Genomic DNA, 24,855 nt, shown 5'->3' on the forward strand with positions numbered 1-24,855 from the left:
ACTTTGCATTTCATAAAGGGTTCAAACTACTTTACAGATATTAAAATCCTTACAACAGCTCTGTGGGTTTTATCCCCATTTTACAGATGGGGAAAATGAGGCACAGAGAGGTTAAATGACTTAATTTAAGATCACACAAGGAATCCGCATCAGAGCTCATGGAAAAAGCAAGTAGAGCACACAGTCAGAATTTTCGACTAACACTCATCTAGGTGAGTGTTGAATCTAGCTACAAGGAGTTGCCATTTTGTTTTGCAACTTCTTTGTATTGCTGTAGCAACTAGGGGCCCCAGGCAGGGACTATGGCACCAGTTGTGCTAGGCACTGTACAAACATAAAACAAAAAAGAGCCTCTGCCCTGAAGAGCTTACAATCTATTGAACACTCAATTGACAAGAGTGCTGAACTGAATGGCGTTCTCAACCAAGCAAGCCCCCAACTCACATGTACATCACAGGCACAGACTCTCTCTTTGGTATAAAGTATAGAAAAGCAGTAGGTGATCAAAGGTGTGGGAGACAGTACACTGAAAACTGAGAAATAAAAATAAAAAAGCAAAGTGGGCAACTCTGGTTTCTCATCAGTGAGGGAAGTCAATTTTGGGAGTCTGACCTTGTCACAAAGCTAGGGAAAAGTGACACATCTCAGACACAGCACATCTTCTGGGTAATTTCTAAACAAATTAACACACAACTGGTTGCAAGGGCTAGATTCTCAGCTGATGTAAGTCATCTTATTTCCACCGACTTCATTGATTTACATCTAAACACGAGTAACTGAAACATCGGTTTAGGGAAAAGGCCATGCTATCCTTTCAGGAATTAAAGAAAGGGAACTTTTCTCCTTTCCTACCCATAGAGATCAGCACCTTTGCTGAGCCATGGTGTTCCTGTAGGTGTCAGATGGGGATGAACAGAGATGCTTAATTCCTTACTTTCAGCAGGTTCAAAAATCTCAGGAACTTTGCGTAAATGAAGTGGGGCCTATCTGGAAAGCATGTTGCCGTGCTATCACCAGCAGCCAGTTTATGAAAGAATTAGACTGTCTGGCAAACTGTGGGCAAAGGCTGAAAGGAATGGGATTTCTGGGGCGGATTAGGGGAAGCAGTGTGCTCAAAGCAGCAATGAGATACATATTGGCTGAAAGGAAGAAAGTGGCCAACTGATGTTCAAAGTGGCCATTTTAAAGCTGCTTGTTTTGCCTGCATGTAAAGGCCCAGAAAAAGCATGCAGAGAAAGACCCTGGTAAAAAGACATGAACTAGGGTGAAAGGTCAATTGTAACCAGCTAGACAGAGAAATGATTGGCCAGGACTTTTGAGAGAAGCTCCTGTCCGGTATTGAACACCTTCAACTCCTGCTGAACTTTTTGAAGAGTTCTGGGCCCAAGCCTGCTGTCCAAATCTCCCACTTGCTTCAGTAAAAGTTTTGTGTGTGTGCAAGGACTGTCGGACTGTAGGTCTAAATTCCCAAAACTTAATCCAGAATTTGGATGGCCAACTTCAGACCCCTTGAAGGGACCTGATCTTCAGAAAGCGTTGAGCACCTGGCCTTAGAAAATGTGGTCCCTTTAAGGGGTTGCATGTTGGGTACCCAAAAGTCCAGATATCCAGAATCACTGGTCACTTTTGGAAATGTAAGGCTGTATGTGATTTTTAGTAATTTTGTCCCTGACCCTGTAATCTGATCCATGAAGGCAGACCACTGACCAGCACCCACACACGCCGATCCAACTGCAGAATCAGGACCTTTTTCTATCCATTTAGTTGTATCTCACTGGAATTTTGTGTCCATCTGAAGTGGTTTGGTGGGTTTTCCCTATAAACTAAGTGCCTGATTGAACGCCCATGAAAGGCAGCAGAAAAACTCCCAACTGAGCCAAATTCAGCTCTGGTTAGTCAATTAAGTTACACCAGGGATGCATTTGTCCCATTTGCTTTAGTGAGAGTTGGATCAGGCAGTAACCTACAAAGGAATGAAAAAAGAATAGATAAAATAGTAAAGATGACAAATATCAAATAGAGACAATGGATGCAAATTTTAACAGAGCAACAAAGTATGCAGGACATAAAGAGGAAGTGGAAATGGCCTTGATCTATTGAGCATATAGAGACAGATGATGAAGAAAAGAAGAAAAAGAGAAGCCCCACAAATAATACTTTCATTTTTGAAAATGGAGATATTTATTAAGTTAAATAAATTCAAATTATAAATATCATAACATTTATTTCTGAAAAAGTTCCATCAAAATTAAACAAAACAATGAACTTGTTCCTTCTGATCATGCTTGTTATGACTCAGGCTATGGAAAAAAAGGCATGGAGTACTATAAAATCTAGGTCCGTTATTGAATATTACAAATGGGACTTCGCTAAAAATCACAAGAAATTCTTATGGTATGTTTTGTAAAATGTGACTAGAAAAAAAGACAACAAAATACAGTTGTTCAATAAGGTCTATCACAAAGAACTCTGCTACGTTGAGTCGTCTAGACATTGCTTGTGCACAGTCACCATAGCCATCTTGAAGGGTAGACATTCTCTAAATCAGCACTGCACACTACTCGAAAATAAACCGATCAGACTGACAGAACAGAACATATGTTATTGCCACGCAAAGAAAAAAGTTATACTTTAGTCCTTGTAACAGTTTTAGCCATCAGCAAATATTTGCTACATTGGAAAGGATTAGATTTAAGCTCTAATCACAAGACTCTAAACAACACCACATTTTGTGATGTTTGAACACGTTGCACAAGTACTTTTGCCCCTGAGTGTGCCAAAATGATGCTGATTCAAGGAGATAGTGACACAGCATCCAGCCTGTGAAGGTTACATACATTATAAATGATGCAATAAATATTACATTTCATTCACAGGGGAAAAATGAATTCATGGCATTTTACAATCTCAGAGCATAATTGTTTGCTAATGCACTTTAAATACCATGCCAAGAACATGAAATATTACATTACCATCACACTTTTCAATGAACTGGGCAAAACAGGAAGGAATGCAAATCCACAAATTTTTACAATGAGAGTGTGAAATTAACCACTGTGCATAGGGCCTGCAAAATGTTGAAGCAAGTACTGCAATTGTGGCCAGCCCCTAATGGCCAGATACAAGGAGAGAGAGGCTCCCTGCACCAACAGTCCCTTTTCCTTGTGCATAAGATATCAGCTACAAACTGGTCCAGGTTAGCTCATCTTGTACCATTTTAACCACACACTACATTCCTGCTGACTAAAAATATGCAAAATTTCAAATCAATCTTCAAAAGTACTCATAATCAGCCTTGGTTTGAGTTTTGCTCGCATTCATGCTCTTTAAAGTTCCACAAACAAGGACTGTGATAGTTCACCCAGCTGGGTGGTTGGGGAATTTCTTCTCTCTCTAGTCAACCCTATTTCATCGCCATTGTTGGGACACCCCACTGCAAATACATTAAACTAAAAAGCAGAAAGTCCAAGCCTTGTTGAAAGGCAAAAAAGAGGCTGGAGGCAGGGATGGCTGTGTAGAGAGTCCCCTAGTAGGTTAGAGTTCACACAGTTCAAACCTACAAAGACAAACTTTATGGGCTGCTTCACTTCTAGCTCCTGAGGGCCAACTTGCACTGTTTAGTTCCCAAACAGAACACAGCATGGGTCACGCAGCCCTGTCACTGACCTCAGTGGACCTTCTGTGCAGCGTACTCACCAAGAGCAGAACTGTTTCCATTAAAATCAATGGAAGGTAGGAACTTTTGAAGATTTGGGCCTTAATTATCTTTGAAAAATCTCGGCCCAGGTTCATTTGACAACAATGACACATTTTTGCCTTTACCTGAATTCACGAATTCTCACCAGATTTATGGTTGCGTATACAAAATATCTATAATGAAAACACAAATTGTTGACCTGTTTTACCTTTCAATTTGGTTTACTTACTAGAAGCCACTAACATACTGTGCCTATCTGCATTCACTTATTTCCCATCCCTAGAATAGAATACTTGAGTCTATGTACTCAAAATATACAGTATGGAATTGTTGTTATTATGTTTAGACAGAGGCCCAAGTTTAAAAAAAAACCAATAAAATGTAGGCTCGTGTCCATCTAGCATTATTCTGATGACATGATACAATCTCAGGCCATCGAGATTCTAGAAATACAAAGGGATAGACTTTTTCTGAGGCAGGAAACAAGTGTGTTTACTTTCTGAAGAGATTATGTGTTTTCCTTGCAAGTTTCTTTATGGTTATAAAGAAAAAGCTTACGTTGCAATCTCCAGAACCACAGTAGGTGTCATGAAGAGAAGGTAAATGGAATATGAGTTGTAGCTAAAAGAAACCTTTCCTTCCTCAGTTTACCTCTCTTTTCAGTATTGTTACAAAATAGCCCAGCTCATTGGCACAACAGTTTTAACAATCTTTTACATTCATCATCATCCACATGCTAAATTTGACATTTCATTATTAAAGTGGTTTGCCACTATTTCTTTTATGTTGATTTCTTTTTAAAAAAATCACTAGGCACCTTTAATCTGCCCTGCCCTTGTTTTTCACCATGGGCTTTCAGTGATAGTCAGAGGAAATCAGTAGTGACACATTACAAAATACAAGCATAAAGAAAATATATTGTACATATATCTAACTGAACAATTTAGAAGGCGATAAAGTTACACATACTTTCCACGAGTTTACATGACACCACTACTACTGCTGTAAAAATGGGGAAAGTAAAAAATGACTTACAAATGCAGATCTCATTTTTCTGATTTAGGAATAAGTGCTTTTTCTTCAAATGCAAAAAAAAAAAAAAAAAAAAATCTAGGTCTCTGAGTGACTGAAAATGTGTAGCATTTCTGTGCTATACGGGGTACTGTTTCATGGTTTTCAGCACTTTGGCCACATAATAGACTTCCTGATTTTTAAGTGTCTGGAAACATATGGGAATGCTTTGAATCTTCTTCAGTCCCACTTGTAACAAAGAATATTTGTAGTCCCCATATGACTGCTACACTGAAAGCTTCTTCTGTTTTGAAAGAATCAACCAGTTTCAGTTATTATCAACCAGATATTCCCAGAGCCAGATTCTCTGACTCAGTTCTGACCACATGGCGCTCCCTTAGCAGCACAAATAGCCCTGAATCGAGTCTCAGCTGGATGGATCAGAATTACTTAGAGAACTCCACAGGTGTAAAGCTGGCCAAGCCAGTTCCTGTGCCAATTGCCCCTCCACTCTGGCACAGGGAGGATGTCAGCAAAGGGAAGGGCAGGGATGGACCAGAGTGCAGCTCTGCTAATTCTCAGCTGGTGGTGTATGAATAGTCTAGGATCTATTGCTGGTTGTCATAAATAAGACTAGCCATTAGGTACTCAAAACAAATGCTGGGGAAGTTTGAGAATCAGGCAGCAGTAATTGACTCCTTCCGTTCTTGTGCCTTGTGGACCTCAGTGGATGAGAGAATCCAAATGTATTTAAAAGGCAGAATTATTCGTTTAGCTCCTTTAGAACAGTAGAAGCTTTATAAGGTGCATCTACTGTGTATAAACAGCCTATATATTATCTATTGGACACACATATGACATATATAAACTCACACATGAAAAAATGATGAAAATACTTTCTTTCATATATTATACTCCACACCGCTACTTTACACACATAAAAACTCTGCAGCAGGCTAACGATGACTATGAAAAATGGCTTTCCACAAAAGGACCTAGGGAGGTACTTGCAGAGACTGATGCAAAACAAACGAGATCAAAACAGCAGAAAAAAGATGCCAAGACTAGAAAAACATACAATAAAACCAGGAAAGGTAACTAGAATAGTACAGAACAGAGGATGGATAGGAATTATAAGGAGCTGTAGAATAATAATCAACATGTTTTTCTATTTGCAGTATTATAGACTATCGTTAAGTCAGGTTTATAAAGGAGGCCTAGATCTTTTCCCCAGAACTTTTGAAACTGACTTGCATTTCACTGATGCCCTATTGACTGTGAGCGCATTACAAATATTATACAGATTCACTGTTTGGTTGCCCTCAGTCTAGGCTAAAACCAAGGACTGTTACAGCCAGTCTATTTTCTAGTTCCTGATGATCATTGGTACTTAATGATCAAAACTAATTCCAGAGGTCCAGTGTCTATCACAATGCATTAGTACTGTGATGAAGAGAAATGGCACAGAGCATGGGAAGAACAAACAGCAGCTAAATTTTCAAGACAAGTAGCATCTGAGATTAGAATTGAACCTTTGATATAAATTACAGAAAGAACTTCCTAAACAATAAGTTTATTGCATGCAAAAGTCACCAGAAAAGGGGAAACGCCCCTCCTCCAACCCAAAAAGCAAGCAGGTGCTAGAAAAAAACCTATAATGGCCTCATTAAAGTCTAACAAAGTCTTTTGACAATGAGTGGAAAACATTAGTATGATCTGAATTCAGAGACAATCTTTTATTTGAGGGTATGTGTTTCTGTGAAACAGGTATTTATTGGTAAGTCTTCATTGCTATGATGAAGGTTTTTGTCTTTACTTGGTTCATAGAAACTTTATTTTTTACATTTTTCCCCTAATGCACTATACTTGAATACACAGAATATTGTATGCTCCATTTATTTTACATATATATTGAAATAGGGTCTCATATTGGAAAACACATCCTGTCCCACTCAAAGTATGATTTGTTTTTGCACTATGATACCTTAATGTGGCAGGATTGTAAATTGCAATAACATGTCTGCTTCACAGTTGCAACCAACATATACCCATCCAAAGGAGCCACTTGTGCTTTGTATTTATGGAAAACAACTAGTTTACAGAAAAGTACCTTTAACTAAATAGCATAATCTTAGAATAGTTTAAAAACGTATACATTTGAAAGGTTTGTAGGCATATTTCCATCAATTTTATAACTGTACAGCCAGACCCTCAGCTGGTTGAAATCTGCATAGCTCTATTGAAATGAAGGGCTCTACAATGATTTATGCCAGCTGAGAATCTGGCTCATAATTTGCTTCTGTGTTTTATTTGGACTTTCTTTTTTCCATTAAAAAGCAAAAACGTTCACTTACTGAGAGGGGTGGAAAACCCATACGGTCTGTTAAAACCTCTGACAGTCTGAAGGCAGTATCCTCACTGTACCCTAAACCAGGAAGGGTGAACTGGCTGTTATCAAATAGGAACTATCCAAATTGCCAACAAAATCTTCAACCAACTTTTTTTAATTTTCAAAATAATCTTGCCATTGCACTCCCTGGTTCTGATCAGAATGGAAGTGCTGAAATAATAAATCAATCGTTTGTATAGTGATTTTCATTTTCAAAGCACTTCACAAACATCAACTAATTAATGCTTCAAACACCTTTAAGGAAGGTAAAATATTATTGCCATGTTCCAGAAGGGGAAACCCCAGCACGGAGGCAGGTCAGTGTCAGAACTAGGATTAGAAATGAGAAGTTTGTGGCTCTGATGTAATCATGCTCCTCTCTGTGCATTACTAGTTGTATTTCCAGATTGACTGATATTGGAAGGACATGAAATCTCACATGCAAGCTTTTTCTTGCAAAATTTCCAGCTCTAATTTAACCTGAATCTTTTCCAGTGTGACTGTTACTATTTCTAGACTTAGGGCCTGGACCAAAGCCCACTGAAGTCAACAGAACATTGGCTTTGGATCAGCCCCTTCCTGAAATGTTTTTGAGCATCTTTCTTAGCTGTTATGGTGCCACTGTGATGTCTGCTGAAGAGATGGAGAAGTTAACTGCTCCAGGGAGGAAGGGAGAGCTGGTAGTCTTTGACTAATTTAGGTCCTTATTCAGCAAAGCATTTAAGCATTTGCTTATGCCCCACTGCCTTACTATATCATCATATATGTTTAACTCCACTACAATCCTGACTGGAATCTTTCTATGCTACTGCAAGACAGTATATATATAATGGTAATGGAGGTTCACTGCCAGGGAAGAAGGATCAGGACCACAGAAGAGAAGTTATCTTTGACCAACATTTGAATTGTTCAATTTTTAGATTGCACCTGGGGGAACAATGCAGGTTTTCCAGTATCCCGTGCATGTCATTTTGCACACAGAGGCCACAATCCAACAGGCAAAACTCCTAATTATTTAAATGAGACTAAATCCTTACTTGCCTCAGTCTCAAGAAGCACTTCAGAGCAACAAATAAGCTAATTTTCATAAGTGATAAGCCACTACCTCTCCTACTGATCTCAGTAGGAGCTGTGGTTGCTTAACATCTTTGAAAGTCAAGACAACAAAAAATATGTATTAACCTTGCAGTCACTGTATACTTCATAATACTGGTGGTAAATTAGGATCTGGTATAATACGCTGGTTTCAGAGCTGTGGTGAAAGCAGGGCTAGCTCCAGCCACTAAGGTCACCTCCCAATTCCCAGAAGCACTCAATGGAAGTAGGGCTTGTATGGTGCCATCCTGAGGTTGTAATGACCCCATACTCCCTTTGAATCAGACCAAAAGTCTTCACACTGTTGAGGGGAGAACATGGAATGCTGTTTTAACGTTCACAGAGTGCCCCATGTGGTTTGCTGGTTGGAGATACTATACAACAGCTTCATTTAGACACTTTTTATTTTCAAATGTTCATCATTTTGGAGACAGTCCTACCAGGGCTCAATATACACCAGTGAAAACAATTAACAGAAATCATATAGCAAATGACATTCTGTCTTCCAGTAGTTGTATACCGTGTATAAACAGAAGGGAGTAAGTATAACTTCCTTTTGATACTTGAGGTTCTTTTAGGAACATTTGCCAGTTTATGTTTATTAAACAGGCTAGTAAATTTGTTAGTAATTTCATAACTTTCAACTATCAAAATCCTGTTTCAATTGCATTTTTAAAGCATTCACTGTACAAATGCCAGATGTCTACTGCCAAAGAGCAGTCCTAGTGACAAAACATTCTTGCCAGCATAAAACATGAAAATAATTGAAATAAATGTAAAACTAATACAAAAATATATCTGGAATTCCCCCCAAACCACCTAGAAATTATTTTAAAATAATATCCTCTATGAAACAGTCTCAATACATGCTGCTTTATAGCCAAATTCTCCATTGGGTTTACACCCAGGACAACTCCATTCACTCCAATCATATTTACGGGGTGTAAGTCAGCACAGAATTTGGACCTTTATCACCAAAATCCATCCTATGGTTAGTTGGTAAGATTTAAAATGGATGATAACATCATTTATCAAAAGGTATGCTTTAAAGTGGCAGTTATTTATGTATATATTTTTCCAGACTCCTTTTATTATTAATTATTTTAAAAATCAGTCAAAAGTCAAAAGACTTCTGACTGATTTTAAAAATCATAATAAAAGGAGTTTGGAAAAATCTGACTTCAATAAGGCGACTGGACAGGAAAAAACGTGGAGGATTCCTTTAGAAAACCTTTACTTCTTAGTGAACCTGGACATGGCAAGGAAATCCTGGGCATCCAGAGAAGGAAAGTCCATACAGAAGCAGGAAGGGAACAGTATCACATGGTATCCAGAGCCATCGTTCCACAAAGGGCCCTACTGGTAGGCAATATAGCCCCAAAATGGATGGCACTGGACACAGTGGCATGGCCAGGGCACTCTGAGGATATGCCAAATTCAGCACATCTCCCAGGAAGTATTTGCCAACAGGGCTCCCATGGAGCCCCAGCAACAGTTTAAAGCTGCCCTCCTGTGGAGGAATTACTGGGTGAAGGCAGCAGTGCAAATGTCACCTATCCAGTGGAGTGAATCAAGCCTATAGTGTTGCATCTGTGACATCGCAGTCTATTCCCGCAGCCATGACTGTGATGTTACAGACTCCTTGTTGACTAATTGCAGACTCAAGCAGAAGGCAGCAATGAGCTAAAATGAAGATATCCCAAATATTCTTTAGAATACATACTGCAGTACTGTAGAGTAACGGTCCAAAACACTACAGCTTACAAAAGGGATGCCGCAGAATTTGGGGATATTCATTTTAAGGGTACTCTTTTGAAATGGCAAAGAAAATGATGGAAAACATGAGCTAGAAATAGAGGTTCATATTGTTACTAGGATACTTTAAAATGTTCTCCACTTTATATATTTCGGACCTGATCCAACGCCCATTGCAGTCAATGGAAACACTCCCTTTGCCGTTAGTAAGCACTGGATCAGGCCCTTAAATAGAAAAACAGTAGATCTGCATAACTTGTACTGTAAATTTATACAGATCATCTGAAAAAACAAGACTCAGACTGCTCTGCAGATTGTTTTTAGTGCCAGACTAGTGCTTCCCACAGCTCCCATTGTCTGGGAACGGCGAACCGTGACCACTGGGAGCTGCGGGGGGGGGGGGGCATGCCTGCAGTTGGTCAACGTAAACAAAATGTCTCACAGCCCGCCAGCAGATTACCCTGATGGGCCGCGTGCCGAAGGGTTGCAATAGAGTTCCTCCCTGCAGAACCAAGAGGAGAAGTTTGTCCTGTGCCTCTGAAGTTATGTTGTCCCTATTTCCCAAAACCACAAACTACTGAAACTTTAAAGCAACTTAAAAGAGAGTACCTTAGAGACACACTCTACTCTTAATCAATAGCAACTCTATGTGAGCTCTCCTACACCTCACCAACTGTGGGACAAGGAAGCCCTCACTTTTACCAATACCAAGTGCAATGGCCTAACAAGATTCTACCAACCACAAGAGAGCTCTTGCTGCAGAGACATAGTGTAGTTATCTAGGGGAAGAAGAGTGGAATGCTTTCTTCGTCATCATCACCATCCACCTAAAGCATGAAGTTGCCTTCATGAAGGAGACAGTAACACAGGATATTAGCTTGTTGGAGGTGATATATGAGGGAGGAACCTAGGATTTCATCAACTTCTTCATTGTGGCATGACTTCCCCTTCTGTTATAAACCTGTACTCTCCTCCTACACAGCTGCTGCAGCAACCACAGTTTACTTTACTTCCACTGGGACAGTGACAGGTAGCTTTTTCCGCAACATGGCAGCCTTCTGTCTGATCACGAGAAAAACACAGACAAAACCAGGCAGCCTAAAATACAAAGTCTGTATCTGGAATTCTGAACTTTAATTATGCTTCAGGGTAGATCAAAAGCACTGCAGTAGGATCTACACAGACACTCAGTGTGTGTCGGGTTAGTGGAGGATAGATTCACACGCCAGCTTGTCGTGAACTACGTGTTCATGTAGATAAGCCCTTAGAAATGTATGGGTAGAGCTATTACTTGATCCAGCAATATTCCTTATTCTTAAATAGGAAATACAGCTAGAATTGGTTAATATTCCCAGTACCAGAATAGAAGATTTTAAGTGTACCTTGGGCCTCTCTGGTTCTCTCAGCATTTTATAGGAGATCTCTCGGGATTCAGTATGATAGATTTCAAATGTCAGGAAGGACCCATAGAGATCATTAGGAAAAGATTCAGTAAGTCTGCTGCTTCAATAAAACAGAGAAGGAATGGGATGTCCCCCATGCACAAGACAATTGATGAGGATCCCATCAGTAGCTCCAAGCCATAAGGTACGAACCACTGTACTAAGCTTTCCAGTGAAGATACCAATTTTCTCATGACCCTGCTCAGATTATTTCCCCAAAGCCTGGGAGAACAGAATTCCAAACTGGTTACGTTCGTACAGACAACAATTTCTCAAGAAATACTTCACAGTCCTGACATGTACAATAAAACACCAGTCATCTATTCTGGTCCCAAAAAAAGCTTAGTAAAACTTGCTACAACTTACAGTAAGGAAATTATTTGATTCTCTGAAATCCTTCTTTGCTGAATACCCTTGCATAAATAAAATGAACAGGTCCATCATGAAAGAATTACCAGGTTATGCAGCATTTTGTCACATTTGTTCATTTTACCTTCTTAATATAGACAAAGATAAAGCAAATGATAGAACCCAGTCAAATTTGAGCATACAAATTTCTAAAACACTATGTAATACAAATAATCTCCCACCTTCTTTTAAGACTGAAATGCAAACTTTAATAATGATGCCCCTTTCATGTTCTGGAATATTAATCTTTAAAATGATTTTATTCTGAAATGTACAGTTAAAAAAATCAGAAGTGTGAAGATTTCTCTGTTTCTGTCCTACACAGACATTTGAGGGATTTTTAAAATTATTATTTCCATATTGCAGGCAGCTGACACTAAAAATAAAATCATCATCAAAGCATGATAGGACATACCAAAAAAAGAGCATTGCCTGTTTGGAATGAATATGCATAGCACAGGAAATACCTTTGGCAATCCAATGTCTGTTGTTCTCGTTTTTTGCCGTTTTGACAGTTTGTAGCTACTAGTGATGGAGTAGAGAGCAACAAGGATGCAAATCTGAATTTAAAAGGCTAATCTTGCAGCAGAAATTGCAACAAAGATGATGTACCAATATTTTATTTTTGTCACAGTCCTAAAAATAAGAGTACTAATTTACACTGCATTAGAAAGTTTCCAGGACCATGGGCTGGCTGAGAAATAAATAAAATGAAAACAGTCTGTGAAGCGATGAAAAGGCTAGAGCAGCCTAAGTGAAATGTACACACTTACATAACTCACTGATTTCAAGGAGAGTGACTGTGTTATGTAAGCACCTGACAGGGTCATTTACTTTTTGCTCACTATGTAGTTTTTAAAGAGTGCTCCCAAGGGCGGTTTTATTTTTCAAACAATATCTTGGACCAGAGATGATCTGGGGAGAAAAATAAAAAATAAGACTTTACGGCCAGCATTGCAATACAAACAGGACGGGATCTAATCGCACAAACAGAACACCGCTTCAAGGAAAAAGGATTTTCATTGTTTTAACAAATTTTAAAAGACACCTGTACTCACTGTGTACCGTCTGTGCTACAAGTAAATTAAGAACCTGGGCCTGCATTCCTTTGTGGACCTCAAACTCCCATTGAGATCAATGAGCATTTGACGTAAGAAGGAATACAGAATTAGACTCAAAGAATGTACAGTAAATTGGTCAGGAGCAGCCCTTATTACAAAACGTACTATTCTACAACAATAGGCCAAAACCAAGCTACTAGAATTGTTTTTAGCTTCGACATTTCCCAAAGAATTTGTCAGTGTTTCATTAAAATTTATTACCATTTTCCAACCACCTCTAGTCCACAATGCTACATTAACATGGCTGTAAACTGAAGTGTTCTGGACTACCACTGCTAAACACTGTGGTTAGGTAGGGGTTTTCCCCAATATACAGGGACTGCTCTATTACAAAAACTGGGCACTGTTTCACCAGAGTCTAAGCACCCTCAGCTCCGTCCCTTGAAGTCACTGAGAGCTGGTGGCTTGAAGGAAAGTAGTAAGAAAGGAAAGAAAGAAAGGGGGTTGTGCTAATCTGGAATTAAATGGATTTTCAACAGCCAGTAGTATTTAGCACAGTCAGCCTCCATCCAACGCTTAATGCCCCTTTTAAATTGATCTTTTAAAATGAGAACCAATCAAGATCAGGGATGCTGCTTCCAACAGTAATTTCATAATTATGCAGAGTGAATTCCATGAAAGCTACTTATTTCTCTGTTCCTTAACACTGTGTGTAAGGACTTGTCTCTTGTTTGGCCTTCATGTTATCAATGGAACAAGTAGCATCTTTAAGGTCTCTGCAAATCCATAAATATTTTCCCCTTCTCTTTTAATTTTCTTTTTGGAGAATATGGAAATTAAAACGAAGAGGATCCCCCATGCCCTTCCTTATGGTCCTTAAGCAGAGGACTGGAGTAAAGGGGCCTCACATTGTTCTAGCTGCATTCTCAATACACCATTTTTATGAAGAAACCAGAGCTGTAGAAACTCTTCTGGCATGGCATGGAACCCAGAATCAGGCAACACATTGTCATAGTAATGATGGCTGATAAACCTTCCATGCAGGTCCACTGAAAAAGGCCAGAAGCCATAGATGGTTACTTCTTCGCACAGACCTAGGGCTGCGCTGACAAGGAAGAGACCTGTTGAAAGCCGCTTGGCATGGATTCCTTTGCTCTTCCAAAACTTGCCAATGTCACGGAGGAAGTTGGGATTGGCAAAGAGCACCGTCTGGTTGGCACCAAAGTCCTCCAGGGTGTAGTAAACCCGTAGGGATGGCTCTGTCCCTGTCTTCATAGAGAAGGCTGGCATATAGACGTAGCTATGGTTATAGACTTTAACACTATCCACAAAGGTTTTTCTAGACCAAAGCAGATTCTGGAATCTGTGAAAACAAAACAAAGGCATGGGGGTTACATATATTTTCCTGTTCATTTCAGAATCCAGCTCAAAACTAACCTCCCTGTATTTTCAACTATGCATGGATTTTCTCTAGCCAACCGTGTGGACTGTTTCTGCCATCGTGTCTACCCATTCCCTATGCTTGTTAACACTGGTCTCCTCTGTCCCTTTCTCCAATGCCATCTGGACCTGTCTTCCTGCATCTTTCCCCTCCAACTCTTCACTTCTTTTCAAATCTCATGTGAAAATGTACCTTTTCTCTCCTTCTTGTGCCTCTGAATTTCTCTGTCCCTCTGCTATTATTGTTTTAGGTCCAGGAGAAAGAATGGGCTTGCAGTTGAGGCACTGGACTGTGACTCAGGAGAGCAGAGTTTGGTTCTTAGCTCTGCTAAAGACTAGACTTCCTGTGTGACTCTGGACAAATCACTGAGGGTGTGTCTACACTGCAGTAAAGAACCTGTGGCACCGAGTCTCAAAGGCCAGGCGAATTGTCTCAGGCTCACAGGGATTGGGTTGCAGGGCTAAAAATTGCAATGTCAGTGTTCAGGCTCAGGCTATAGTCTGGGCTCTGAGATCCTCCCCCCTTTTGGGGTTTCAGAGCCAGGCTCCAGCTTGAGCCCAAACAGTGACACCTCAATTTTTAGTCTCCGTAACCTGAGGCCCATGAGCCCGAGTCAGCTGACCCGGGCCAGCCATGGCCATGTTGTAGTGTAGATGTACTCCCAACCTCTGTACCTTAATTCCTCCTCTGTAACATAGGATACTTCTGTACCTCCAGGGCTTGGTAATGAAAAATCCATTATTGTTTGGGAGACACTCAGGTACTACAGTAATGAGAGACATAAGTCAGGTATAGGTATAACTGAAATATGAAAAGCATTTTGGGATAGGGTTTATACAAAATAAATGAAAATTAAGCAAGTATATTGTAGCAATGGGTTGTACCTGTTTAGAGAAAAATTAGATACAGTCAAATTTTTTTTTTTACCCTGTGAAAACTGACAAATTTTATTGAAATTTTTAGCAGAAAGTTTTAATATTTCACTGAAAATGTTTTGGTTTTTCAGCTGAATTGCCAACAACTGAAGAGTTTTCAGTCTTCTAAGGGTAGCAGGGAGTGAGGATTTTTCAGGAAAAACAAATATTTTCCTTTTTATCCAAAACCCAATTTTCTGTCTGAAAACTTTTGGACAGAGAGTTTTTTTTTACCAGCCCTAGTAAAAATCCTTGTTGTTCTGGCTCCTTAATAGTGATTAAAATTAAATTAAAAGGATCTAATTCAGATTCTACAGCAACAGCAGTAAGAAATATTTATATAACCAAAATGCATATATAAAGCCACAATTCATCATTTGTTTCTGTTATATCTTTATGATTGCTTAAATATGGTGTTAGAGGTTAACACTGCTGCTAATTCTGTTTCCGGAACTACAAGGACTCTTAAGACCTAGCACTTGGCAAAAACAAGTTGCATGGAAGCCAATGTGTTGTTTAGGATAAATGGCACCACAGACCAAACAGACTGAGCTAAACTCAGAATTAATATACAAGATGGAGCAATGTTGTTAAGTGGGTTTACAGGTAGTTTATATTTCTAGATTACAAGTTAAGGAGCCAGAAAAATGTACAAGTTAAAGTAAAAAGACTCCTGTTGGCAACTACCAAGATGGTTTAAAATGGTGTAGATTTTTTTTTCTGCTAAACGGCTCCTCTGACCTCTTGACATGTAAATTACATCAGGTTAGACTTTTAAACAACTGACAAACACTTATTGATGAGTAAGGTTCATATTACTTTTGACTTCCACCCATGGTATCTAGTCCAAGGTAGTATTCTTTGATGAAAAGTAACCTCTCTATACTGAGGAATTAAATACTTCCAGAGATGCAAGATGAAGTGACTCTGGCAGGAAATTCTAGGTTAGTTTCGGATACACGCTTCCACTCACCATGGCGCACAGTGGCAAAGTACCATTGTTTGACACTGAAATGCCCTATTGAGGCATCCTGACAGGTCAGAGACTTTTCATGGATGATATTCAGGACCCAGTGGACAAACCTATTTAATTACCGGAGTCATTTGCTTGGTGTGGGAGTCTGGACTGCACTGCTAGGGTTTGCATATGTCTTGTCTTCTGCATGAATTCTGATTGCCTCAGGACAGAGTAACTTTTTTTCTGCACAGACGTCAGAGAAAGCATCCCTAATATTAGCTCCTTTCCTAATAGTTGAGTTATTTTCTCTCTCACACACAAGCACCCTATATACATAAACGTTATTGCTTATATTTTCTCAGAGACAGAATTTATATTGTCTTCTCTCTACCACTTATAGCACCCTACCCCTCTCAAACACTGAGCAGTCTTAAAAGTGTTACATTATATAGGAATGACATAAGGTCCAATTTAATACTGGCATTGTATAAGAGTCCAAACAGCAGAAAAACTAGGATTTCTGGTTACTCTTCCCCACTCTGCCACTGATATACTGCAAATCATAATCTTTGTGCCTGAAAGATTGGTGTAAAAACATCTTCACAGGGGTCTTAAGAGATCTAATTTTGTGTAAACAGTTTTGAAATGAGAGGCACTACATGAGCATACAAAAATAAAAATAAAAACCTCATTGGTCTGAGTATGAAACTAGCTGACCTGAAGCAGTTGATAACAGCTCCTATCAGATAGGGCTACCTAAACATGATAGATCATCCATGGGCAGCAACATTGTGAGTGTACTTGAGCCTAATTCTAAAAGGAAATCACTTTCTTTTGAGCATTTACCGCCTAGTTGTTTGTCTAGCAATGGGGTTAAGCACAACCAAAATAGACAAATAGGACAATAAATTCATTGCATAGTATATTGCATTTGGCAGCCTCTGATAAAGCTTATTGCATTTGGCAGACACTGATAAAGCATGTGAAGGTCAGCCATGACTGCAGTGTACTGGCAGAGGAGTGCAAAGGGGAGTTGCATTTCCCTTTATACGCTGATGCACACAATAATGATTTGTAGAAGCCAGTACTCTTCGTTCTTTGTTTTCACAAGTAAAGTGCAAGCCTCCCTGAATGAGGGGTTCACCCGCTGCCCATGTGGAAAAGCAAGAATCCTGGCCAGTTCTGGAACATTTAGGCTGATACATTTTGAGGCAAAATAATAATAATAATAATTCCCCTCACAAGCACAAGCTAATGTTGGTAGCTGTGCAAACCCCAATATCCCAGTGCGAGCTTTTGGAGGCATTGCATACTGTCCACCCAGGATGCAGGGGGAACACCACCTCCTGCTACAACCTCAAAGGGGCAGAGTGTGTGCTTCCCTCCTCCACTGACCAGCTCTGCTACCCATTGCAGAGGGAGGGGTAGGGACATGTCTTCTCCCTGCTCCTTTCAGGGATTCTAGCAGCACCACTGCTGCTAACCTAGTGCAGGCATTGAGCTCAGGTGAGCACAAGAATGCATTTGTGTCCAGCCCCTGAACACCTATGAGGAACTGGCCACACATTCTGGCCCTCTCATCAAAACTGTACCAGATACAATAGGGGCAAAAGGGTTGGCAAATGCAGACTGAGACCCCTGATGCTGGTATAAACAAATGGCTGCATTGTTTACCTCTGCAACACTTTGATCTCACAAAGCAGGACCAGCTAAGGATTAGCTTATTTCCCAACCAGCTCTGCAGCTCCTCCCCTTACACAGCCACCCACTGTTGTTACTTTCTCCTCAAATGGTAGCTCTAACTTCAGCCACAAAAAGGTAAAACATCCTATCAGAAGCTGGAGATACAGCTGCACCAGTGGTAGGGGTGAGCTTCCACACACCCCCTCCCCCAAGTATGATTCAGCACTGAACAAGAGCAACCGCTTCTGGGGTCAGCAGATTTTTCAATCTTCATACATATTCAATTCTTGACTCCTCTGCTGGAATTTCTATATGGATGGAACCCCTGCAGAAAATATTGCTGATTATGGAGGCAGTTCTTATACTATGTGGACATCTGTCTACTAGGAACTGAAGTGACCGCAACTACCTCATTTCACACAGACCATTTAACAGCCACCAGATGGTAGTGACTCTGGACCTAATGCCGCTTTCCTTGCGAATGCAATATCCCCATGTACTGAGCTCTGTGTTTGCAGGAAATGTGAAACTGGGTTCTTTCAATCCCTGTCAACCTGAGCTAGATTTAAAATGATGAACTAAAGGTGACAGGTTCATTACCAATGCCTTCAACCAGCTAACCACCATCCTACCAGCAGTCCTGCTCAATCAGAGTCACAAAGGTCAGAAATGGAAAAGACTAATTAGATCATTCAGTCCAACTCTCTGCCAGTATAGGAGATTATTGCACGCAGCCCATTTCCCACCATTCATCCCACTTTGGTTTTGAATAACGAATAACTAAGCACATAGAGCCATGCTTTGACCTTTTGCAGTCTGCACATGTACACACAACTGTATACTTACATACACATAAAGAGGGCCTAACATTTATGTACAGTAGTAGCCAGATTCTGCAGGGTAGTGAGCATCTCCTGAAGACAATGAGAGTTAAGAGGCTTAGCAGCTTGCAAAAACAAGCCCTAATACCTGGACTATATTGAGTGGAAGCAGGAAGACTGCTTTCACCAGAATTCTATCATCTCTTAATAGGTTTGAGACAGTTCACTTGCGGGATGTGTTAGCTCTTGGTTGTGACCGTGAACAAGATCGCTTCTTCAGTGAAAGTTCTCCAGTCGGCAACACATGGCAAGTGTCAACTCAAAGGGACAGACTCCGAGTTGGTGCACATCACTATAGAGTCACTGAAGACACAGGAGTTATGGTGATGTGCACCAGCTGTGGGGCACCCTAAGTATTGTGCTCTCTAACTATTGATGTCAATGCATCTAGGGGGAGCAGCAGAGAATGACATATCAATATGAGATCACAACTTTGTACTGACCGGACCCCCGGGACTCCCACCTGCTATCCAACCACTCCCTGACTGCCCCAACCCCTATCCACACCCCTGCTCCTGGACAGGTTCTCTGGGACTCCCACGCCTATCCAGCTGCCCCTGTTCCCTGTGCCCTGACTGCCTCCTGGGAACCCCTGCCCCTTATCCAACCCTCTGCCCCAGGCCCCCTTACCATGCCGCTCAGAGCAACATGTCTGGCAGCCGCGCCGCCTGGCCAGAGCCAGACACGCTGCCGCACTGCCCTGCACGAGCACGCAGCCCCACTGCCCAGAGCGCTGCAGGAGAAGGGTGACAACGGGGGAGGGGCGGGGGGCTAGCCACCCCACCTGAGAGCTTGGGGCTGGGCTGGGCAGGACGGTCCCGCGGGCCGGATGTGGCCCGCTGGCTGTAGTTTGCCCACCTCTGTCCTAACCCCTTGCCAATGATGAGTGGCCTTTACAGACTGCAGTCTGCCCCAGTGAGTGGAGGCTAGGTGATAACTGGCAGTAGCTAATGAGGCAAGGGGGGTTTAGAGGGTTGGGGGTTCCCCTGGGAGGGGAGACCCAGAGTGTGGGGGTATTCCAGGGGCAGAACCCTGAGGTAAAGGGCACCGGGGTGTGGGAGGGACATGGGGGGGCCTGAGGCAGGCGAGGAACTGGCCTGTAGAGCGTGCTCCGTATGCTGGAAAAGAGCTAATTCCCAGATGATCAGCAGGAGGTGCCGTGCCACTGAGTCTCACTTCGCTACACAGCTATTTTAAGAAAATGACATTACGTCATGGGGTGGGGTTGGGGAGGGGTATCTCCCGGAATAGCTTCAGTCAGAGTTGGCAACCCTAGTGGGAGCTCCAGAAAGCATTGGTTGCAAAGTGGCTTTGAGCCACCTTTATGCTTCTCTGATCCTGAGCTAACTGGCTTGAAGTCTTCTCTGAATGACACCATTAGGATAGCTAGGGATCACTGATACACAGGATAGCCACTGCCATGCTCACTGACTCACCTCGCCACCCTGAGCTATGCCCCCTATACTGGCTGCTGGGAGAGATTGCGGGGCAGGAGCAATTCTGCTAGCATTATGCTTCTTAAGCATCATCCAATGGTAGTTATGTTGGCTGCACAGCCTGTCACAGCAGAGCAGGACAAATAGCACAAAGGTAGCTGAGTATCAGGACAGTAGACTTGACTGTTAGCATTTCATTCAACAGGAACAGTCCAAAATACATCTTAAAATAGTGATGCATTTGGGGTTCTTGCAGTACCTTACTGAAGTTGCCTTTTGTTTTACATACAAGGATGTGGTATGGGCAGTGGCGCATTAGCCACTGGGCCAGCAGGGCCCGTGCCGAGGGCCCCGGCCAATTGGGGGACCCCGGAAAAATGGGCATCCCAGCACCTTGACCTATTCCGCCCACCCGGTGCTCCTGCTGGGGAGCGGGGCCAGAGCACAGGGGCTTGCAAGGAGCGGCGGGCAGAGCAGAGCAAGCCCCTGTGCCCTGACTCTGCTCCCCGGCAGGAGCGCCGAGCAGGCAGAGCAGGGCAAGCCCTCCCGCCCCACTCCCATGTCCCCTGCAGGGGGGAGGGGGGAGGAGAAGAGAGCGACTGCAAGCAGAAGGGGTGAGGAGGGGCCCCCACTTGCTCTGGACCAGGGCCCCACAAAACCCTAATCTGCCTCTGGGTGTGAGAGGGGAACAGAGGTATTTTTACATGATTAAACTCTGTCTCGAAGCCAGCTTTGTCTTGCTCGACTGCTGCCAGGCCAACACGCTGCAGTTACACTCAGTGGCTGCTTTGTATTGTCAGAGCAGTGCAAAGAACCCTGAGCATTCTGATCAATCCGTCCCTTAACTTGCAACACTAACAGAAAGGGGATTGTTAGTTAGAAAATGCAGGACCTTTCTTCACCCTCCCCCCCAACTGACAAAGAAAGTCCTAGAAACTTAATATTTTTAAAACGTTAAAGCATTTTTCATAATGCAAAATCAAGTCAGAAAATGTTATAGTTACAATTCAGGGCTAGTGTAAATCAGCCTGACTTCTCTGGAGCTACACGGATTTATATACGCTGAGGATCTGGCCCTCAGTCTATAATTACAAGATCCAAGTTATTTTAGGGATATTCATAAGTATCTAAAATTGTAGAACACACTCTACTACATTATATTATCTGAGAAGCAATTTGTGGACATGCACTAAAAGCCTGTACCATAACGCATGCACACAAAGGAGTGTTCATTCAATGTTAACATTTACAATTCCTGAATGCTGGGTGTTTAATTAGACAGAAGAAATGTGAATTGGCAATGACAGAACTGAAGGCATGAAGTGAGGAAAAAATATAGGGGCCATCACAAGGAAGCTCCAACAGGAAGAAAGCATTTCTTTTCACCAGCTACATCCACTTCCATCTGCTGTTTAATGAAAGAAACTAGGATTGTAGATTCAAAGGCATAAACAATTTGCATCAGGTAGTATTAGTTTGCTTAATGACTCCCAATTCAAAAATCTAGTGAGTCAGGAAAAATGGTCTATTCAATGCGTGCCAGATGTTCCACTGGGTTATTTCTCATGCCTTTCTCTGCAGTTTTAGGTGCTAACGTACTAAGTAAGCAAAGTACTAAGCAAAGCAGGTATCCAAAAATTGCAGCTGCAGTACACCACCAGAACCAATCAGGAGATCAGCAATTTCTTCTTAAAGGTGACCTGCAAGCTGTTTACACAAAATTCCTTCACCTGCAACATATGCCCTGAAGCTCCCCTAACAGCCAGGAGAACAGAACATTTATGTCATTATTGGTTTAAAACTATTTTCTCTTTATATCTCATAATGTTCAAACCTCAGCCCAACCCTTGACTCCCACCCCGCTGCAACACGCATCTTAGATGTGTGCTAAACTCAATGGTTTCAGCTGGCAGGGGTTTGTGCAAACCTTGTGTTTGGTTTTGACCTGCACCACATCATGCCACTTAATTTCAAGCTTCAAAGCCAAAGGCAGGCAAAATTGTCTTCACTACTACCACGTTTCATATGGTATCCATATGAAACCATGAATGAGCCCATAATTGCTTTGAAATCACAGGGAACTTGGGCTGAGCTTTGCACAGTATTGAGTAAGACACTGAGAGTTTTGCGGAGTATAATCTGTTAGGTAGCACAGCAATGGTGTCACATCAGCAATAGGTTTCTGCTGAGAGAACAATCCCCTTATAGTCTGGTGAAAGTGCTCAGGTAAAGAGTTTTGAAATTCTAAAAAAACAGGGATTTTTTAAAACTTTAATTATTGCACATGCTTTGAGGTATGAAATTCTAACAGGCTACATTATGCCATTGTCTTACTCAGCCAAGTAAGACCCCTCTGCGTTCCCATGCTGAGTCTGCCAGGGATCTTAGGTCCAAGCCTGACACACAGCCCTGCCCCTGCTCTCCAGATCCTCCTCCCCGCAAGCAACTGGGCAGGAAATGAGCAGGGAGGGGTGAGGAGTAGACAGAGCACTGACTAGGCCAATGCTGCTCTCTGGACAGGAACAAGGAGGGAGAGTAAGCTGTTCCCTTTGAAGGGCTGCAGTAACTTATTTCACTCGGGAGCAAGAGAGGAATTCTGACTCTCTGAGTAAAAATTAATCCCAGCACTCTTGAGGCAGAGCAATTACTTGACACCCCTAGAGGCCCAATCTAACCCAATATGGTATGGTCCTTCCATATAGATGACTTTCTGTCAGTCATTCATACCTTTCCAAAGCACTGAAGTTTTTCAGGTTTGGTCTCAGCCTGAACTTTAGTTCCCCTCCTCCCTTGGGTAAATCTGCACAAAATCCATAGTAGCCACTTTTCATTTACAATACTGAGAAAAACAAAAATACCTTCTTCCACAACCAAATTTTGAAACCTCTAAACTGAATAGTCCTCAGCAAGGAGTGGATGCTTTTCTACATTTGAAAAATACTGATGCTAAAATACCAAAGCAAACCAAAAATTTGCATTTGCACAGTAGACAGTTTTAAGTCTCTGCTACGCCTCCTAAATATGGGGCAAAATTTTCAAAACTGAACACACTGAGTAACTTCAGTGCATAAGAGTAGTTTAAATCATACAACAAGGGGATGGGTCAATTCCACATTTTCCTTTACACTAATCCAGCTCCTTCATTGGCATAAGAACCATAAGCACGTGTATTGCTATTTATTCATTAGGTGTCAGATGACTGGTTGCTACTACTAGTGAGGTAAATGCTAACAAAGAGATGATGTAAAAATTAATAGGATCCTTCTAGTGTACTTTCCGCTCATATTCTCTTTGTGACCAACTGGACATAATTTGATTATTCAAGAAAACAAAACAGTGTTTAATCAATTTCTCCACCCACCTACTCTGCCTGTAGAGCATTACCATTGTTAATTTATTTACTACTGGCAGCATTCAGTGAGTGGGCTTAATTTCCACTTGTTATTTCTTACTGAAGGAATTCTTCCATGAGAACTACCTACACTCTCCTCCCTTAATCTGCACTATGCAAAATAACACTGATTTTTTTCAGCTCATTCTGTTTTTTCTTAGTGCAGATTTGTTCAGCACCAGTGGAACGATGGCATTTGCCAGGTTTCAGTTTTCTTCTGCAACAAAAAAAGCTATTATGAATAAAGACTGGTCAGAGTACCAGCAAATCAGCTTAGCTATTTAATCTTATCCAAGGGTATGCATATATCTTTGGTCTGGAAATCTCAGTGATCTCAAGATTTCCAGCATCTGTGCTTTCAGCCAAGCCAGAAATAGGAGAATAGTCTTTTCTGAGGTATTTTGGTGGTACTTCTCCACATTCTAATCTAATTCTATTTAGGTTCTTATCTCTGAGGTGTCTGAGCACAATCCAGACCCTGATGAAACCAAACTTTCACAGACCTGGTTGAGCTTTGTGCAAAAAAGTTCATGTGAGTTGTTATGTTATTCAAACCAATACACTCATAACTAAATGCTTTGGCTTTCCATATAGCCTGTGTAACCTATAGTAGTCACCCGATAAAAGTCAATATTTGTTACCTGTTACCATAGAGTGATATTTGAGATGCCACAGTTTTTTCTCTTGTATTTAAAAAAGAAAATAATTATAGTACTGTCACTGTTCGCTCACCTTAACTTTTTAATCATAATCACATTCTGTTTATTTTATGAATGGCTGCATCTAAGTTTATAATGGTACCATGATACCAGTTCTGTTATCATATAATACTGAGACTGGGTATCAACTTGTCCATAAAACGAAACTGCTAAGCCACAGAGACTCCCTAACTAGCACTGTGGTACCAGAGGACAATATTATCGTAATGTTATTTATGATAAGGAGGATGCTGGCCCTCTCTCTGTTTGGAGAATTTTTATTTTTTGAATAAAATTTTGTCTTTGTGTATGTTTGCTATTGGTTGCTGACTTTTCTGCCTTTTTAAGGTCCATTTGAATTTAAAATGCAAAATCCCAGGCCAGTCACACTTACAAAATATTTCCTCCACAGAGGTAAAGGACCAACCTCTTCATCTTCAATAGTACTTCATTCAAACTGCTGTTCCAATCCATGGCACTGCAACACTTGCTACCAAACCGGTCACTCCAGAAGTAATAGCAAGGAGGCATTCAGATATATATGGATCGATAGGGATCAGGGTCATGCTGATCAGCCGCCATGGACACAGGACTT

The 24,855-nt window shown here is 41.3% G+C and overlaps 1 protein-coding gene across 3 annotated transcripts in view; it reads right to left on the reverse strand.

The window, feature by feature from the left end:
• Window positions 1-2,582: 2,582 nt before the first annotated feature.
• Window positions 2,583-24,855, reverse strand: part of ST8SIA1 (ST8 alpha-N-acetyl-neuraminide alpha-2,8-sialyltransferase 1) — a 171,411-nt gene continuing 149,138 nt past the window's right edge. For 2 of the 3 annotated variants that reach the window (XM_048826604.2, XM_048826596.2), the window contains one exon: window positions 2,583-14,221. In XM_048826604.2, the coding sequence (XP_048682561.1) occupies window positions 13,735-14,221 (487 nt within the window). In that variant the 3' untranslated portion in view covers window positions 2,583-13,734. Of the gene's footprint in view, window positions 14,222-14,973; window positions 15,063-24,855 lie in introns of all 3 variants that reach the window. The other variant, XM_075121718.1, reaches the window with a different exon arrangement.

The sequence above is a fragment of the Caretta caretta genome, chromosome 1 (genome assembly GCF_965140235.1).
Source record: "Caretta caretta isolate rCarCar2 chromosome 1, rCarCar1.hap1, whole genome shotgun sequence".
Taxonomy (NCBI): domain Eukaryota; kingdom Metazoa; phylum Chordata; order Testudines; family Cheloniidae; genus Caretta; species Caretta caretta.